Source organism: Mesocricetus auratus, unplaced genomic scaffold, assembly GCF_017639785.1.
Source record: "Mesocricetus auratus isolate SY011 unplaced genomic scaffold, BCM_Maur_2.0 Super-Scaffold_100013, whole genome shotgun sequence".
Lineage (NCBI taxonomy): Eukaryota > Metazoa > Chordata > Mammalia > Rodentia > Cricetidae > Mesocricetus > Mesocricetus auratus.
Window position 1 is genome coordinate 70,967,774 of NW_024429196.1, and position 19,868 is coordinate 70,987,641.

Genomic DNA, 19,868 nt, shown 5'->3' on the forward strand with positions numbered 1-19,868 from the left:
ATGCCCCTTGTCATGTAAATGTTTTTGATAATGTGTATTCCTCCCCCACCATTCTAGAAAGAAAAGCCCCCCCCCATCACTCAGCATAGAATGCTTCTGCCACTGAGTGTGTGCTTTTTCTTCACACCTACAAGTTCTCTGGACATTGACTCAGCTCTGACAGTGTCCTTGGAGGTGCATGTCAGATCCCCTAGACCATACTCTTCATGCCAAGTTGTGTTGTCTAGGTTGTCATCTTTGTTTCTAACCCATAGGCTGTACCTTACTAAGTTTCAGATTTATTTCAAAGGCCCCTAGGATACCTACCTACCTCAGATACCAATATGTACTCATCTACATGGAAATTCTTTGAAATGATTATTGAGTTTTAACCAGCACTTATTATCTAGGCAAGATTGGGTACATTGTTGGGCATTGGTGACTGACTCAGTCTCCAGCCCTTTTCCCTCTGTGGAGGTTTGGGTTAAAAGTTGAAAGTTTTAAGCCTCTCATCCTGGTAGTGGCCATCCTGGAACCAGCCCCTGTCCCAAGGCTACCCAAGGCTTTACAACCTTTAGTTATTTAACACAACTGGTTGATAGCTCAAACTTGAGTTGATGTGGTGATTTTGGCCTACCTATATTAGTACTCCTATATGCTTCTCCGCTAGATTACCTGGTGTTAAGATTTTGCTTTAGCAGGGGCTGGAGAAATGGCTCAGCAGTTAAGAGCACTGGTTGCCCTTTTAGAGGACCTGGTTCAATTCCCAGCACCCACATGGCAGCTCACAACTGTCTGGGACTCCAGTTTCAGGGGCTCTGATACCTTCACACCAATGCACATAAAATAATTTAAAAAAAGATTTGCTTTAGCAATTACCAATTTCTTCTTATAAGTAGCGTTGGTGATAGCAGCTGGCAGAAGTCTTTTTATGTCCCTTTTGCACACATGGCTATTACTGCTTGTTGATTTGGACCCAGATTGGCCTAACACGTGAGATCTTCCTGCCTCGGCCTCTTGAGTACATCTTTCCTGGTGTCGAAAAATTGAAATACCAGTTTCTTAACCTCCAAGGTTCAATGCGTGTCATCTGGTTTTTTGATCATTGTGTAGTCCAGGCTTGCCCTGAGGGCACTTTGTTCAGCGTCAGTACCTGCAGGGTTGGAGTCACAGGCATGCTCCACCATGCCTGCGTGCTTTTTCTTTGCAGCAAAGCATTTATTCCAGCAGTGCTGCATTTAGTCTGTGTGACCTTGACAAGGTTATTGTACGCTGATGGCCTTTTCCGTTGGCAGAGTGATGATGCACATGCAGTAGTGTGGTGTCTGCAGCGTGTAGTGTGGAAGGCATGAGAGTTCACACAGGAAGCACATGCAGTAGTGTGGTGTCTGCAGCGTGTAGTGTGGAAGGCATGAGAGTTCACACAGGAAGCACATGCAGTAGTGTGGTGTCTGCAGCGTGTAGTGTGGAAGGCATGAGAGTTCACACAGGAAGCACATGCAGTAGTGTGGTGTCTGCAGCGTGTAGTGTGGAAGGCATGAGAGTTCACACAGGAAGCACATGCAGTAGTGTGGTGTCTGCGGCGTGTAGTGTGGAAGGCATGAGTTCACACAGGAAGCACATGCAGTAGTGTGGTGTCTGCAGCGTGTAGTGTGGAAGGCATGAGAGTTCACACAGGAAGCACATGCAGTAGTGTGGTGTCTGCAGCGTGTAGTGTGGAAGGCATGAGAGTTCACACAGGAAGCACATGCAGTAGTGTGGTGTCTGCAGCGTGTAGTGTGGAAGGCATGAGAGTTCACACAGGAAGCACATGCAGTAGTGTGGTGTCTGCGGCGTGTAGTGTGGAAGGCATGAGAGTTCACACAGGAAGCACATGCAGTAGTGTGGTGTCTGCGGCGTGTAGTGTGGAAGGCATGAGAGTTCACACAGGAAGCACATGCAGTAGTGTGGTGTCTGCAGCGTGTAGTGTGGAAGGCATGAGAGTTCACACAGGAAGCACATGCAGTAGTGTGGTGTCTGCAGCGTGTAGTGTGGAAGGCATGAGAGTTCACACAGGAAGCACATGCAGTAGTGTGGTGTCTGCGGCGTGTAGTGTGGAAGGCATGAGAGTTCACACAGGAAGCACATGCAGTAGTGTGGTGTCTGCAGCGTGTAGTGTGGAAGGCATGAGAGTTCACACAGGAAGCACATGCAGTAGTGTGGTGTCTGCAGCGTGTAGTGTGGAAGGCATGAGAGTTCACACAGGAAGCACATGCAGTAGTGTGGTGTCTGCGGCGTGTAGTGTGGAAGGCATGAGAGTTCACACAGGAAGCACATGCAGTAGTGTGGTGTCTGCGGCGTGTAGTGTGGAAGGCATGAGAGTTCACACAGGAAGCACATGCAGTAGTGTGGTGTCTGCGGCGTGTAGTGTGGAAGGCATGAGAGTTCACACAGGAAGCACATGCAGTAGTGTGGTGTCTGCGGCGTGTAGTGTGGAAGGCATGAGAGTTCACACAGGAAGCACATGCAGTAGTAGTGTGTGCCATGTTTGTGACCAGTCAGTACAGTGTGTTTTCATCAGTCACTTCAATTACATCTTACAGTGAACCTTGGGGTCATTATTAAAGGATAATTGTTTGTTTGTCTCCCAGAAATGAAGGCCCAGTTTCCATTGTAAAGACTCCAGTCCCCACCCCTGAGTGCATGCATGCCTGTGTGTGAGTGTGAGTGTGTGAGTGTGTGTATGTCTAGAAGAGGGAGTCAGATTCCCTGCAACTGGGTTACAATGGCTATGAGCTGCATGTGATGTGGGTGCTGGGAATTTAGTCCAGGAAGAGCAAGCAGTGTTCTTAACCAGTGGGCCACCTAGTCCCCTCATCTCTTTCAGTGGCTTGTAAGTGTCTCTTGGTGACTGTTTCCTACAGAACTGGGGTAGGAGAGGGGACCAGTATAGTGGATGCAGTCCTAAAAAGGACTAGATTTGTTTACTTTTTCCTTCAGGTTTTATTTAGTAAACTATATAATACAACAACTTAAACATGATTTGTGCCTTTAGAAAACTTGAATGAATTAAATTAGTTCCAGTCAAATAGCAATTCATTTTCAGAACAGTCTTCTTCACCTGACTTTTTGAAGCACTCTGTGGCATCCATTCAGAGAAGAACAGGGCTCAGCAGACACGCAGTGTCATGGGGAGCTAGCTACATTTCTTGATGGTTTTAAACCAGAGTTGGAATGAAGTTAGACTGTGTTCACTGATTGGAACTCACGAGTGTAGAAATGTTGCATTGTTACTAGCAGTAAACACAACTCAAAGGGAGTATGAGTTAATTCTTATGGCTGGCTTACGACTAGAGATTAAGGCTCTTCCGAACACCGTGTTCCAAATCAGTGTGGAAATGGTTTCATGGAATTTTTATAGTTTGGGAACAAAATGAAATCATAAATCAAGATTTGGTGGAAGTATCAGGTCGGCAGGCTACAGCAAAGTGGAATCTGTGCTATATAAAGACCTTGTGTACATTCCTAGAAGGGTTTTATCTGATAGTCGTAAGGATGTTAGGTCAGACACTTAGGTGGACAGTAAATAAAGAGAGTAAAGATAGGCTAAGATTGGATCTGCTGTATTCCTTCTCATTACATAGTCATGAAGTTCTAATTAGTCAGCCATAGGTGTGGCTTTTTTCTAGGAACTTTACTGCACATTTTTTTGCTCCACAAGTCCCCTTGTAGAGATGGGGAAATGACTCAGTGGTGTAAAAAGTACTTGCCGTGTAAACCAGACATAGAGGGGTGTCTCTGGTCCCAGCAGTCTTACAGAGATGGGGAGGAGAGTCCCTGGAAGCTCGTGGGTCAGGCACCGGTGGAGAACGGACAAACTGAAACAGTCCAGGGTGAAGCCTGATGCCCCAGGCTGTGTGCTCACCTCAGCACACTGGTGGCTGAGACCGGAAGGTAAGGATGACAGACGCCCCAGGCTACCTGGAGCCTCTGCGCTCCTGTGCCGCATGCTCATAAACGATGTGTATGCAAACACTACTAGGGAGCAGAGAACCCGTGTTGGCAGCTCCCCAGTTTCTCTTAAAGGTTTAGTTGAAGCCTCTTAGTTGGAAGGACACACATACACTCCAGAACATTAGTAACCTAAATTTCATATAAGAAATGAGGCTCCTGAGCACATTAATACATATACAAGTTAGTTTTCATAGTTTTTGAAGTACTTTTGTAAATAAAAGCGGCGAAGAGGGTTGGAGTTATGAGTAGCTTTTTTTTTTTTTTAAGATTTAGTTTTTGCCAGGTGTGGTGTGGTGGCACATACCTTTAATTCCAGCCTTTGGGAGACAGAGGCATGTTTGTCCCTGGGTTTGAATCCAACCAGGGCTGGCTATACAGTAAGGCTCTATCTCAAACAAGCGGGGAAAAAAAGGTTTGCATTTATTTTATGTGTAGTGAGTGTTTTGTCTTTCTGTATGTGTACCATGTGTATACCTGGGCCCAAAGTCAGCAGAGGGTGTCAGGTCCCTTGGAATTGTGGGTTCTGTGTGGGTGCTGAGAACTAAATTTAGGCTCTTCTGTTTGAACAGCAAGATCTCTTAAGGGCGTAGCCATCTCTTCCAAGCCTAGGGTTATCTTTCAAAGTTGGAAAGCACTATATCATCTTAATTGTATGCTGATACTCCTGTGGTAAAATTCATGCAGAGGAAGATTGGAATTGGTTGGCCCAATGACAGGGCTGAGTCTGGAGGGCTCAGGACAGTGTATCTGTGTTACAGTAAGTAGCAAGGATCCCAGGGCAGCTGTCACTTGGGGTGGTGGGAAGTTCTTTGTAGTACACATGGCAAGCCTGTCTGCCAGGCTATGAGTAGCAGTGCTGAATGCTGCTCAGGTTTTCGAGAGAATTCAGTTGACATAAAAGCCTGTGTTTTATCTTCACGGTTAGTGCTTTAACTGTAAGCACAGCAGAAAGAGGGCTGGGCCACGGGAAGACTGGGGGAACTGAACAAGCAGGGAAGACCTGGGTTGTGATGAACACTCCTTGTGATCTCAGCCAGGACCGAAGAGGGAAAGATGGGAAAACCGTGGGAATTGTTTATTTAACAAGTACAAGTAACCAGCTGAAATAAAAGACAGGCCATAGGAGCGCTTATCTAAGCCAGTAACACTGAGACCCTAGAGCAGTTGGAAAAGTGATTGAGATGTGTCTGGATAGGTTTTACTACCTGAAATGTAGAGTTCCTGTAACCAGGATATAAATTGTACTGTTTTTGTGAAACGATTTATCATCTGCATGGGTGGGAAAGTTTCCTTGGCAGTTCTGAGAGGTTGGGAACACAAAAGGAGAGAAACATAATTATGTCATCTTCTTTTCCCCCGGCCTTGGTCTGCCAGCTGCATCTCCCCTCCCTGAGTGACCTGAACCGTTGTGGCCTCCCCCACCCCCAGGAGAAAGTCTGTGCTCTGAAATCCCAGTATTTGCTGCCCCTGGTGCTTAGCAGCAAGGTGCCTTAGGCTGTAACAGGAAAGGGCTCTCTAGTCTCTTTATATTGTCTTCTCCCCACTGGGGCTGCACCTGTCCAGGCTTTCCCCTTTACACTGCCATGCCTTGCCTTTGCTGGGAACTACTTCATTGCTTCAGAGATCAGTGCCTTTTAGCTGAGAATTGTGCTTCCGTTTCCTGCCGTTTAGTGGCTCACTGGCATTTTGTTGTCTTCTTGCTCATTTTACAGAGTGTTTGGGATTCCACATGTTTTTGCTGAACTTGTGAAAGAGACACCTGGATGGTGGATTAACGAGAACATTAACCCGTGGGAAGCTTCATATCTGAAAATACTGGATTTTCACCCTAGTCCAGCAGCTCTGCTGCTCACATAAATACAGATGAATGAAGACCCCATTCGGGAAGACACCTGGCCAGCGGTCCAGAGCTGATGCAGGTAAGCACTGCAGTGTGATACACACTTAGAACAGGGACCACGACTGCTCTTCTCCATTCCTAGTGCTTTGTGTCTTGCTGCGGGGGAAAGAAGAGCTTTGCTTTCTTGAAAAGGGAGCCATCATGCTGAACACTGTTTTCTGTATAGCCTAGCAATTTATAGGTAAGTGGTAAACCTGACAAGTGAACTTCAAGTATCTGTTTAAGAATATAATAAAATCAAGGCTTTAGTTTTACTCGAAGAAGCTGGAATGTTAGATTTAGTGAGATTGAGGAGATTGAGTGGCTCTGAGACAGACGGAAGGAGGCTCTTACTCAGTTTGTAGATGTACATCTCAGCTGAAAGAGGTCTACCTAGTGTATCTGTAATTCCAGCAACTCTGTAGTAGAGTCAGGAAGACCAGGAATTCAAGGCTACTTCCCCATCACATAGTAGCAAGTTCCAGGCCAGCTTGAACTACATGAAGTCTTGTCTCAGAAACAAAACTAAACCAAACACTAAGTCCACACCCTTCTCCTGAAACAGAAATCCATTCTGATTTTTTTGTGGTACATAGCTAAAAGTACCAAGAATAAAAGTGTAGATTGGGGGGGGGGTGTTTTGAGACTTGATTTCTCTGTGTAGCCATGGCAGTTCTGGATGGAATTCTCTACATAGACCAGGCTGGCCTTGAACTTGGAGATCTGCCTGTCTGCTTCCCAAGTGCAGTGATTAAAGGCCTGTGCTGCCACCACTCAGCTTAAAAGTGTTGATTTTTAAAACCCTCTCCTCAAACAACAACAATAATAGCAAAATAACCTTACAGAATTTTTTATTAAATTAGTAAATGAGCAGTCTGTCTTACTTTTTTAAATTTTTTTTTTTTTTTTTGCCACAGGATCTTGAACATGTTGATCCTCCTGCTTGTGGCCCCCTGTGTTAAGATAAAGGCATTTGCCAACATGCTGTGCTTATAAATAGAGTACCTAACCTTCTAGGCACTTGAGCATTAGAAAAAGTGTGATCAAGTGAGGTTATTAATGTTTCAGAGCTTGTTGCCCAGGCTGGCCCTGTGTCTTTGGTTCTCTTGCCTATAGACAGCATAGCATAGCCAGGGTGCAGAGTGTTCACTTTAAAGAAGCCCAGCTGCATAGATCTCACATGGGTGCCTTTGAACTTGTCATGTGGACTGTGCTGGCCTTGCTGTTGTGTGTGGTCCTCCTGCCCCTGCTCCCCACTTATGGGATTGTAGGTGTGCACCTGTGCCTGGCTTCTTTTTTAAGTGATTTCAGCACCTTCCTGCCTGTTTGGTTCTGTGTGTTGCTCACTCTTTCCATTAACTCATTCTCTGTGTGATTGGCTCAGCCTCTAGGGCATGAATGTCATGGCTCTCTACCATCCTGCCCTAGGGGCACAGGACAGCTTGTCCACATCATCAGCCTTTAGAGGTAAGCTAAAGTGTAGGCCCCTGGAAGAGTGTGCCTCAATCCCATTGTCTGGTTGGACTCTAGTAACTCCAGCAACACAAGCTGAGGTTGCTCCCACATGGCTCGGCCTCCTGGATGAGGTCTGACTGCCTAGGTGCTGTTCTTTCTGTTTATCTCCTTCTAATATGAGCAGTTGCCGTCTTGTGACTTTGATTCTCTGCCCAATCTAAGGAGCACTGCTGAGATTTTTAGTGTTTTGCTTGTGATAAAGACAGAGGAGCAACTTAAATATTTACAAGCTCGGCCAGAAACTGGAGATTGTCTTGGTTACAATTTAATTTTCAGGCGCTTTGGGACTAATAGCCTCTGTCACATTGGTCCCTTGACTGCACTGTTCCCCAGTCACCTCTGATTTCTCGGATCATCTCCGCACCCATGTTGCTTGTCTCCAGGTGCCTCAGTCTCACAGGTATTTAGGCATAATGCTTACTTACCTTTTCTTACTCAGTGAAATAGGTTCTCAGTGAGAAAGTCAACACTGACATGATACATGGTATAATATAGTGAAGTGTTCAAAATAGAATATTTGTTTAAGTAAACATTTGTTACATTTATGTTGCAAAATTGTTTAACTATGTAAGGGTGAGTTGCTTTTGTTTATGCTGCATTTGTTTAATTATGTAAAGATGTGTTGCTGTTTCTCCTTGCCTGCCTAAGGCACCTGATTGGTCTAGTAAAAAGCTGACCGGCCAGTAGCTAGGCAGAGGAGGGATAGGTAGAGATAAAGGGGGCCAGACAGACAGACACAGAGGAAGCAGGAAAGCGGGATGGACAGCGTGTAGATAAGTAAACAAGCCTCAGGGCAGCTTGGATTAATTTAAGTTAAAAAAAAAAAAAAAAGGCTAGCTAGCTAGAAACAAGCCTAAGCTAAGGCCAAGCATTCATAGTTAACAATAAGTCTCCGTGTCATGATTTGGGGGCTGGCGGTCCAAGAGTGACTGCTTCAGTGAAGTTTTACTTCAGGGGTCAGAGACAGTGGCCTGGCTGTTGTAGCTTTTGAGGTATCTGTTTCCAGAAGCCAGCGTGCTGTGTGTCCAGAGTAGGATCACGAGGGGTGGGATACTATGGGATGGGAGAAGGGGTGGAAACATTGTATGTAGTTCTAGTGTGCCTTCGTTGGCACTCTGTCAGAGGTGTCTAGGGACACATCAGGGATGGTCGCTCCCACTGCTGGCTGACTTTGGCTATTACACACTTCTTTTCTTGTTGTTTTTCTTCCCTGAGTGGGTCCAGGTGGCCCTCCTGCAGTCAGGTCCCCAATATGCCGTCTTTGTCTCTGATTGAGAGCTGTAGTGGCTGCTTTGTACCTTTAGTCAGTGTTGGAAAGCTGTACAGACACTACGTAACATAGGACAAGGAGGGAGCTGGCATGTACTGAAGAAGCCTTCCATCCAGTCTCAGCCTCGGCCTCTTCATTCTTGGCCATTCAGTGTGTGCCTCTGATGAGTCAAAGTGCTGCTTGCTTTGAAGCCTCTAAGCTTGCTGTGTTGTGTTTCTTATTCTAACTGTTGAGAGAACTTTGTTGTTTTTATGCCCAGTTTAATGCTGATCTGGTAAGCAAGTACATTCTGTGTGATTTCAGGATATTTTAAAGTATATAATTAGACTCATTATGAGTCAGCATACAACTAGAACAACTGGGTGAGTGTCACCCTGGGGTCCAGAGGAAATACGTTTTGATACGGGTTTCAAGCTGTCTGTTGTGGTGCTCAGGTGTCTTTCCTTCCTGGTTTTCTACCTACCTGTTAACACCAATTGCCAAGAGAACAGAGTTTAATAAGTGTACATGGCTTATGTGTGATTCCCCCCTCCATGGATTTCAGTATTCTGTAATTAGGCTTGTGTCTATATAAAGTTATTGTGGCGTTTTGATTAATTAAGCACACTGTTTTGAAGTGTCTTTTGTGATCCATGGTGATATCATTTGTCCTGAAGTTTAAGTCTGTCTCAGTCCTTGTTGGTGTAACTGGACTGCAAGACACTTTGGCTGTCAATTGGTGGGTTGAGGACTGAATCACTGTTTTACTGGTTCGAGTTGTCTTGATTTCCCTTATCTATGTGTTTGGCAGTGTTGTTTGTCTTGCACCTGTGAAAGTATTGTCATGGTTTTCAGGGTTAGTTTAGGCGACCTGTGCCGGCTGCCTTCCTGCTTATCTACGTGTTTGGCAGTGTTGTTTTTCTTGCGCCTGTGACAGTATTGTCATGGTTTTCAGGGTTAGTTTAGGTGTCCTGTGCCGGCTGCCTTCCTGCTTATCTATGTGTTTGGCAGTGTTGTTTGTCTTGCGCCTGTGACAGTATTGTCATGGTAGTCAGAAGTTAGTTTAGGTGTCCTGTGCCGGCTGCCTTCCTGCTTATCCATGTGTTTGGCAGTGTTGTTTGTCTTGCGCCTGTGACAGTATTGTCATGGTAGTCAGAAGTTAGTTTAGGCGTCCTGTGCCGGCTGCCTTCCTGCTTGCTCACCAGCCCGTGCTCAAGCATCTCTCACAGCTCCACTTGGCCTTTGCTGTTCTCTGCCTCTTCTCTATTGCAGTCTAGCTTCCTGTGTGTTAGGCCTGTGGGTGTTGATCTCTGGGTCTCTGGGGCTGGGGTTGGTTTCATTCTCATTTATTTCTTTGTATAGGTTTGGGGAGTTTGTGTCGCTATGGACTGGCCTTCCTGATTTACATAGCCTACTAGTCACCCCAGTTATATTAGTTGGATGTGTTTACTTTTTTTTTTTCAAAACAGGGTTTCTCTGTGGCTTTGGAGGCTGTCCTGGAACTAGCTTTTGTAGACCAGGCTGGCCTCGAACTTAAAGATTCGCCTGCCTCTGCCTCCCGAGTGCTGGGTTTAAAGGCTTGTACCACCACCGCTCGGCCTGTGTTTACCTTTTAATGTCCTTACATACTAAACATTTTGTTTTGATTATAACCTACTTGGTTATTAGTGTCTGTCTGGTTTGCACCCCCCTTCTCCCAATGCTGACATGTGACACAAAGCTGGGTTACTGTGAGAGAGAGAGAGAGAGAGGGAGGGAGGGAGGGAGGGAGGGAGAGAGGGAGAGAGGGAGAGAGGAAGAAGAGAGAGAGGGAGAGAGAGAGAGAGAAGAAGAGGAGAGAGAGATCAAAGTGAGGGTCTTGAGTTAGATACTTAGACCTTTCTTGTCTAATGATTTTTAAGAGAAGTTGTTGGGCATTTTAAGACATTAAAGCAGGTGTGGAAGCCGGGCGGTGGTGGCACACGTCTTTAATCCCAGCACTCGACAGGCAGAGGCAGGCGGATCTCTGTGAGTTCGAGGTCAGGCTGTACCGACAGCCTCCAAAACAATACAGAGAAACCCTGTCTCGTAAAAAAAAAAAAAAAAAAAAAAAAGCAGGTGTGGAGGGTGCAGTTTTGTTTTCTATCTTATGTTGGCTGCTGTGGATGTCTTGAGGGGTCTTTTGTGGCTTGTCTTTTTATTTTGTTTCTGATTGCTTCCCTAGTCCAAGAAGTGGCTAGATGGAATTTGAACAGCTTTACTGATGTGTGATTTCTCAGAGTTTACTCACATTCACATGCCTGTTTAGCTGGACCCCAGCTTATTGAGGTTTGGAGTTCTAAGTAGTTCTCCCTGTATACACTGCATTGCTACATGGGAACGACAGGCAGTCCTTTCTAACTCCAGTGTGATGATCTACCTGGCAGGGTCCTGCTCCCTTCAAATAGCATCATCCAAAAGTGGCTTTCAGAATGAATTCAGGGTCAGTGGTGACCGTCTCATATGTTGATTGGCTGTCAGTTCTATAGGCCTTTGCTTCCTGGTGCCTAAACCAGATAGTCCCTATGTTTCTTAGATTATGAAGGGGAAGACAAGTTGAGTTCTGTACTATTTATTTACTGCTTTATGGTCAGGCATGCCACTTACTAATTTTGTACGTGTAACTGGTTTTATTTTTATGGCTGATCTGGAAGCAAAGAACCACTGGATCTGTCATTTTGTCTGTCTGTATTTCCTTTACAGAAGTCAAATAAACATGGTTCTAACATGTTGGTGGTTAATGACCTATTCCAGGCTTTATGAGGTCAGGGTTTGATTTTAATCCATTTTTTGCTGACTGTAACTTGCCTCTCTTGTAGGCCATGCTGGAGTATCTGCAAACATGATGAAGAAGAGGACATCTCACAAGTAAGTAATGTTCTCACCTGTTTTTGGAACACTAGCTCTTAAGACAGAGCTTCTTAGCTCACCTCCACTCTGTGCCTAGTAAGTAATTGTGTGTGGTTACCCCGTCCAGTCCCTCTCCTTGATCTGGGTGATGTGTGTCAGGAATGCACGGCAGCTGTTGAAAGCCTTTGAGTTATGGCTGTCCTCTGTCTTAGTGGGAGCCAACTGAATGGCGGGAAATAACTGTGTGTGTGTGTGTGTGTGTGTGTGTGTGTGTGTGTGTGTGTGTGTGTGTGTGTGTGTAGGAATCCCATGTTAAAACCTAAACCTCTTCAGGTCTTGATCTGCTGTTAGTCAAGGAGCTGAATAGAGATATCTGTTGCTAGGGTCCACCTAGTCAGCCACCAGGCTCATCTTTGTACCTGTAATATATAGGAAGTCTAATTTAAAATTAGACAGCTGGTTTTTGTCTTAAAAAAATCGTCTCGCTGTATTATCTGAGCAGGCCTAAAACTTGTAATTCTCCTGACTCACCAGGCCTGGTAGTAGTCATGTATTTAAAGTGACACATATTCTAGTCCTGTAGTTGCCATGCTGTGGTGACTGCTGTGTCATGGGTATATCATTCTAATGATGACTTAGAATGTAGGGATGTAAGTTACCGATGAGACCCTCCTCCTCCTCCTGCCGCTGTGTAAGCAGCCTGCAGCGGTTCTTCCCAAGGGGTTCACAGAGGGACTTGAGTCCCTTCATTGCCTCAGTGGAGCTAAAGACAGTAGGAGGTCTCTTGCTCATGGAAGGTAAAACAGAAGTTATTTCAGTAATGGCTGATGGTTGAACCACACTTACCTCTCATTCAGATGCGTACCTAATGTAAATATAATACTCAATTTAAAAAATGACCTAGAAAACAAGATTTTGAAAGTTAGGTGAGTGTGCTGTTCCCTGAGAACAGAATAAACCTTACCTTGTCTCATCATCTTCCTCTTTTTGCTATATCCAGTTATGTGGTCATTTATGTGTTGTCTCTATTCATTAGTGCGGCATAAGTATAAGCTGTCTCTTGCCCCAATTAGAGGGTAACAGTAAGGTAGAAATACAAACCACAAATACTAGCCAGTGGGTAGGGGACAAGTGAAATACCTCCTTCGTAATGCCAAAGCAGCTCATTCAGAATAGATTTGCCACCTAAAAGAAGTAAGAATATTAGGGTGTAGTCTTTTAGCACCCCACACCCTTTTAAAAACCTATTTTTGCGGGGTGGTGGTAGCACACACCTTTGATCCCAGCGCTAGGGAAGCAGAGGCAGGCAGATCTCTGTGAGTTCAAGGCCAGCCTAATAGAGCTGCTACACAGAGAAACTCTGTCTCAAACAGAACCAAACAACACCAACAAAAACCTATTTTTAAATCTTTACCATTGTTTAAAATTTCATTTGCTTAAAAAAGTTAGTTTGTTGTGGGATGTTTGTATACTGTGTGAAGATATGTTGTTGTGATTGGCTTAGTAAAGAGCTGAATGGCCAATAACTAGAAAGAGGTTAGGCAGCAGGTCTCCTGGGGACAGAGAGGACACTGGGAGAAGAGTGGAATTGCCAGGCAGAGTGAGAGGAAACAGGAGGTGCAAGATGAAATACAGGCAAAGCCATGTAGCAGAGTATAGATTAATATAAATGAATTGATTTATGTTATAAGAGCTAGTTGAGACAAGCCTTTGCTAAAGGCCCAGCTTTCATAATTAATAATAAGTCATTGTTTGTGAGCTGCCAGCTCAAAGGGAAGTTCAACTACATACTTTTGATCCGGTAGTTGTGTTATGCATGCATTTTGCTCAAGGGATTTCTTGTTCCCTTTCCTGAGTAATGGTGAGCATTCATTGTCTTGTGGGTTTGACCCCTTCAGTAACAAGAAATAAACACCAACTACTTAAAACTATCAGTACAATTGATCGAGATATATGGAAGGCATGTATGAAATTGTCAGAAAATAGATTTAAAAAATCCCCAGCAGTTCAGGGTTCATAGGCATACCAATAAAAAGAGCTCATGCTCTTTGCTCCACATTGTGGGGAACTCCATCTGTTGCTTTTGCAAGCTTGTTTAAGATCAGAATCCTTTGTGTACATTGCTGTGCCCCAGAAGGTGAAATGAAAGTTTTCACTACAAATTTGAAGGTGGACAGGGGGCTTCGGAAAAACAAATCCAAAGTTCCCTTGTTGGGTGATGGCTGTACATGGCTTGAATAGTCTTGAATGGAGTGAGCAGGGGCAGGGAGCTTTGCAGATTCCTTTGTGTTCTGAAATCCAGTGTTGGGCCAGATCAGTGAGTTTTCAGCTTTTCAACATAGGTTTCATTCTACCACAGATTTTTTCTTTTTTAATAAAAACCAAATAGAAAACAGAAGCTCAGCTCTCATCCTCCCATCCCAATGGTGCCTATCCTGTTGTTACCCACAGTAGTGGGGAGGCTCGAGGTGAGCCTTAACAGATGCTGAGCTAAAGTCAGGGCAGCAGCAGTCAGCATGCACCTGTCCCTACAAGGTGCTAGGAGGAGTCAGGAGCTATCGCTGCCACAGAGGAAATGGCATGTCTTTGTTTTGATCACTGTCCTTGTTGGGGGTCTGACCCAGAGCCTTGACAGGCTAGGCAAGGGCTGTGGCTTTGTTGTTAATTTTATTTTTAGTGGAAACCATCTTGCTTAGTACATGCTGGGCTTGAGAGGCTGGCATCAAGACACACCTTTTTGGGTTTTGTTCCTTGAAGTTGTTTGGGATGCTGTTTTACATTAAAATATGTCTTGCGTGAAGATACAGTTGGGAAAGTGGTTTGTTGTTTTTATTTTTAGATGTTCTGTTATTCTCCTCTCCTCCATCTGAATGGGGGAAGGTCTCCATTTCAAGGTCCTGTCTTGAAAATCAGAGTGTTATGTGTTTTACTAATTTGCTTGGACTTTCTGTTGTTTTGTTTGTTTTTTCAAAGGCCCACCTGTATGCATCGCTAGCTAGCCTGGAGCTCATGTAGACCAGGCTGGCCTAATTCAGAGAGCTCCTTCTGCCTCTGCCTCCCAAGTGCTGGGATTAAAGGAGTGCGCCGCCACTCCCAGTCCCCCAGTTTGCTTTTAAAGAGTAAGTGCTAGGGATTGACGGACTGTAAAGTTTTCCAGCAAGCATAGGACCCGAGTTTAACTTCAGCACCCCTGTAAAAAGTCAGTAGCCGTAGTGCACATCTGTACCCAGTGCTGGGTGACGTTGGGAGTGCTGAGATGGGTGGAGCCTAGGGTTCCCCGTCAGTCACCTCACACACTCATGCACGTGCATATGCAGATCATCTACAGGAATGTAGACTGCAAATCCATAGGCACAGTCACTAATGAAGAGTACCACTTACTGCCCCTCCTTGTTGATCTCTGGTGTGATCTCACGTCATTTTCATGGTTCCCATGTCAAGCTGCACCCATGAACTCTTATTACAGATATGAAAGCTGATGTCCAGAGAGATTAAGAACCTTGTCTGAGCTTGACAACTAATCAATAATTTAGCTAGGTCTAGAAGTGGGTTAACTAACACACCACATCCACTGAATTCATGCTTTCTTGTCTCATCTTGAAAATGGGTTATTTGGCCGGGCATTGGTGGTGCACGCCTTTAATCCCAGCACTCAGGAGGCAGAGGCAGGAGGATCTCGGTGAGTTCGAGGCCAGTCTGATCTACAGAGCGAGCTCCAGGACAGTCTCTAAAAAAAAACAATACAGAGAAACCCTGTCTCGAAAAACCAAAAAAAAAGGAAAAGAAAAAAGAAAGAAAAGAAAAGGAGTTATTTGAGCCATAATTACTCAGGCTGGACAGGCATGTAAGAGGACCACAGTGTTAATGTAGTGGTCATAAGTCGGTTAGAACATGTAACACTTAATGTACGGTGATGCTTCCACAGTGTGTAGGTGAACTGATGGTGACTTTCATGAAGATACTGTTCTATTTCATCTTGTTTTTGTGTTGTCATTTACACTAGGAAATAACACTGTCACCTAGAAGTTTTGTAAAATTACAACTGCCAGCGAAGCTAGTTTCTAATTGTTAATTTGTATCTTGCAAAAAGACCAAGATTTTTAATTAACGATTTTCTTCTAAATTTTGTAGAACCCAAAGGAAAAAAAATTGCTTTGACATAACAGTACCAACGGTACTATAAAGAATCACTAGTAATTAACCCTTGCAGCCAAGTTCTGTGTATGCCTGACTGACTAGTGGTGGACTTCGATAACTGACAGGCTTATTGAACAAACACATGGTGTATTAAATATTGGCTACCAGAATTGCACTTCTTTCTTTGTGTGTTCCTTTTAGAGATAGTAATGGGTTTCATTGTGGGCTTTTCGTACATACTTCATTTTGTTGCTTGTCCTCCCTTCCTGAACCCGTTCCCTCAGACACCTCCTGTAGCTTTTATGCATATATACACATCTTTTTTTTCTTGTCCCCAGTCTGCTCTCAGAATCTTTTTTGCCCCTCTCACTGTCTACTTTCTAGCATTAGCTGTCCTCCCTCAGAGATGTAAAACTTAAAATCTGGCAGCCTCGTGTGAGAGTGTAGCATGGGACCCTTCACTATCTGTTTAGGTGGTGTTGCTCTGTCTAGTGTTGGGATTGCTTTTCCTCGTTTTGTAAGGAATGTCACTGGGATTTTGATGGGGAGTGCAGAGTCTGTGGGCAGCTTTTGTTTTCACAGTGTGATTCTTGTCAGTTCGTGAATCCAGTTCGTGAACCTCTTCCTGCAAAGCTTCCACTGTAGAGAGAGGTCTTTCACCTGCTGGGTTAGTTATTCTTAGCTGTATTTTGTTGTTGTTGTTGTTTGTCTTTGTTGTTTTGGTTTGGGGGCTGGAAAGATGGCTCAGCAATTAAGAGCACTAAATGCTCTTGCAGGAAAACGGGGGTTAGCTCCCAGCATCACATGGCAGCTTAGGACCAACTGCTTCTAACTGCAGTTCCTGGGGAGTCTGATTACCTCTTCTGATCCCGGGGGTTCAGGCACACACACAGACACCTAAGATACATGTTTTTTAAAGGCCTTTAATATTAATCGTCCCTTCCCATGCTCTTTATCTTGCCCTCCCATCCCCTATCCTATTTAATCCTACCTGCTCCATTATTTCCTTCCCCTTTATGTCATTACACTCTCACTTGAAAGACACTCTTGCCCCAAAAGTTTCTCCCTTAAGAGCTTAATAGAAAGCGTCCTTGTTTCTCTTCTACTTGATTCCAATATTGAGAGAAATGAGTTTTCTTTAATCGTAAGAGCAAATATTTCTTGGATCAGTCCTTTAGCATTCTGTGTGCATGTGTGCACTAGTGTACATGTAGAGGCCAGCAGTTGACATCAGGTATTTTATGTTATATATCGAGAGAGTTCTTCTCTTGGACCCAGAACTTGCCAGTTCAGTTAGTCTCAGCAGCTTGCTCCAGGATGTGAGTGCTGGGGATCACAGCCCTACTTCTCACCTTCTCCTTGTTTAGAAGGCTCCTTACCCACTGAGTCATCTCATTTCACTGAATTCTGGAGCGGATGTAGAGCTGAAAATCCCAGTGTTAGCTTGTTGTCCCAGTATTTTTTTTTTAGTTATTAATTCCTTGAGAATTCTGTACAGTGTATTTTGATCGTATTCACCTCTCCCAGAGCTCCATCTTCTCCAACCTCACTTCCCCCTTTTTTCTTTTCTCTCTCTCTCTCTTTTTTTTTTTTTTTTTTTTTTGATTTGTTTGTTTGTGTAACAGCTGTGGCTGTACTCACTCTGTAGACCAGACTGGTCTCCAACTCAGAGACCCACCTGCTTCCGCCTCCCAAATGCTGGGATTAAAGGTGTGCACCACCACTGCCTGACTGTCTTTCCCTTTTTAAAACAACATTTTTGAGGATTTTATACAGTGTAGTTGTAATTAAAATATGGTTACATCACTTCCCCCTTTTCCTTTTCTTCCAGCCCCTTCCATATCCTCTCCATTCAACCCCCCTTCAGCCCCATCTCAAATTAATAGCCTCTTTTCCACCGTTTGCTTTTGAACAAAGCTGATGGCTAAGTTGTGCTCAGTTCTTGGGACAGTACATTACACCCTCTTAGATCCCTTCTTGTTGCTGCTTTGTCTGGGGCTCATTATGCAGCTGACAAAGCAGAGATGCATAGGATTTCTTGAACAGTGTAGTACAAGGCCTGCACACATCTCCACCCTCTTTAGAGAGACCCTGGGGTTGCCAGTAACACCTGGCTTACATTTGTGTTTTTAAAACATCTTTAAATTAATAAAAGAAAAAAGATATTTCAAGCAAATAGTGAAAAACCATCTTTAAATTATTATTTATAACTTTATATTTCCTTCTCTTCATGGGGTTGGTGATCAGACCTGTGGCTTGGGGGTACTCAGTAAGTCCTCCACCAATGAGGTCCATCCCAGCCCTCTTTTCCTGTAGTTTAATAGCTGTGTAGTTACTTCAGTGCAGTGGTAGACCTGAATTACTTGGTCTGTAAGATGTATTGCTGGACCCTTTCCTTCAGTAATGCCTTAGAGGTGCACTCCCTGAGGTATTATTGTTCTGCATGAGGCTTTGGCAGGTGGTGCCTTACTGGTTCCCTAAATAGGTAAAAAATGGTACCCTGAACTGAGCATATGTCTTAGTTATTGTTCTCTTTCTGTGAAGAGACGCCATTGCAAAGACAACATAAAAACGAAAGCATTTATTTGAGGGCTTGCTTGCAGTTTCAGAGAGGTGGTCCATGGTTATCACGGTGGGCAGTGTTGCGGCAGGTAGGCAAGCATGCTGGATAGAGCAGTGGCAGGCTGAGAGCTGACATCTTACCCATATGCTTAAGACAGAGAGCAGTGAGACTTGGCATGGGCTTTTGAGACCTCAAAGCTCACCCCTAGTGGCACCTCTCCTCCAACCAGGCTGCACCTCCTAATCCTTCCTAAGTGATCCACTGGGAGCTAGACATTCAAATATAAGAGTGTATGGGGCCGTTCTCTTTCCAGCGACTACAACATTGTACTGCACACCTGTACTTCCAGCACAAGGATCACTGTGAGTTCAAGGCCAGCCTGGGCTATTGAATAGTGGGACCCTGCCTCCAAAAACTGAAAAGAATTGGTGAGATGGCACTTGTTGCTAAACCTGGTGATTTGAGTTCTGTCCCCAGGACCTGCTTGGTGGAAGGAGAGAGCTGATTCTCTTAGGTTTTCTGTTCTGTGAGTCTCAGACGTTGAGTCCTGCATATTAAGTAGAGAAAGTCCACTCAACTTGCAGTCTGTGAGCTGGAGACCTGGGGAGTGGCTGGTACAGTTCTAATGCAAAGTCAGAGAACCAGGAGCCACTGGTGAACGATCTAGTCCAGGAGCTGGAGAAAACCATGTTCCTGCTTGGGACCACAGGCAGGAATAAAAAGATGGCGTCCTCCTCCTGCCTTCTGTTGTGTTCAGGCCCCCAGCAGATTGAGTGAAGCCTGTTTGCATTACTGAGGACACACCCTTTTTCTTCAGCCCAGCAGTTCAAATACTGATCTCTTTCCAGAACATTCTCAGACAACACCCAGAAACAAGCACTTAATCTGGGCCCCCCTCAGCACAGTCAACTGAACAGTCTCTCTTACCTAGCTTTTGCTATTTGCTTAGTGCCAGTAATAGTTTCATCTACTACGTGGATATATTTTCCTGGCCAGCCTCTACTGCCTATCAAAACTCAATCAAGAGCATTTGTTTCGTTTCTCTTTAAGCTACTTTTGTATATTGTCCAGCAGGTTTCCAGGGCTGGAGAGGAGGTGACCTCAGAGTTCCCAGGCTTCCTTAGCTTTGCTTCTGTGCCATATTTAAAACAAGACTCCTTTAGCCACCTGTGTTGTGTCTGCTGTCTTCCTGTTTGCCTCTGGGCTTTATTTCCTGGGTCTAGTTATGCCTGCTTAGTTAGGCTTTTGTATGCAAGTGGTCTGGAGATGTGGCTCTCCCTCAGGAGGTTCTGAGGGCTGAAGATGGGTGGGGAGAGTGTGGGGGGGTCTGGCTTAGAGATTCTGCACTTAGCCTTGCTCCCTTTCCTAGTCCACTGCTTTGTCTCAGCTCTGCACCACCCCCCCCCTCTCTCTCAGAGCTTAGTGCTTCCTGGCTCTGGCATCCTTCCTCATGTTTGCAAGAGACCATTGTTTCTAGGACCTCTAGCAAGGCTAAGTGCAAGTAAACAATAAATGTCTTTGTATTTATATAAAATTATAGCCTTAGCTATTGTAGCTTTAATCATTTTTAAGACATTATGAAATGCCATGTATACCTAGCCCTGCGTTGCTCTTGGCACACAGTAACCGTCAAGTTGGTTTGGCCCAGGTTGCATCCAAGCCAAGTTTTATCCTTTGTCTTTGTA

General features: G+C 44.6%; 1 protein-coding gene across 3 annotated transcripts in view; it reads left to right on the forward strand.

Annotated features, from left to right (window-relative positions):
- Spin1 (spindlin 1) overlaps positions 1 to 19,868 on the forward strand; it is a 48,605-nt gene that overhangs the window by 14,961 nt on the left and 13,776 nt on the right. For all 3 annotated transcript variants that reach the window (XM_005066309.4, XM_040755961.1, XM_013110633.3), the window contains exons 2-3: positions 5,685 to 5,891; positions 11,453 to 11,501. In XM_005066309.4, the coding sequence (XP_005066366.1) occupies positions 5,840 to 5,891; positions 11,453 to 11,501 (101 nt within the window). In that variant the 5' untranslated portion in view covers positions 5,685 to 5,839. The remainder of the gene's footprint in view (positions 1 to 5,684; positions 5,892 to 11,452; positions 11,502 to 19,868) is intronic.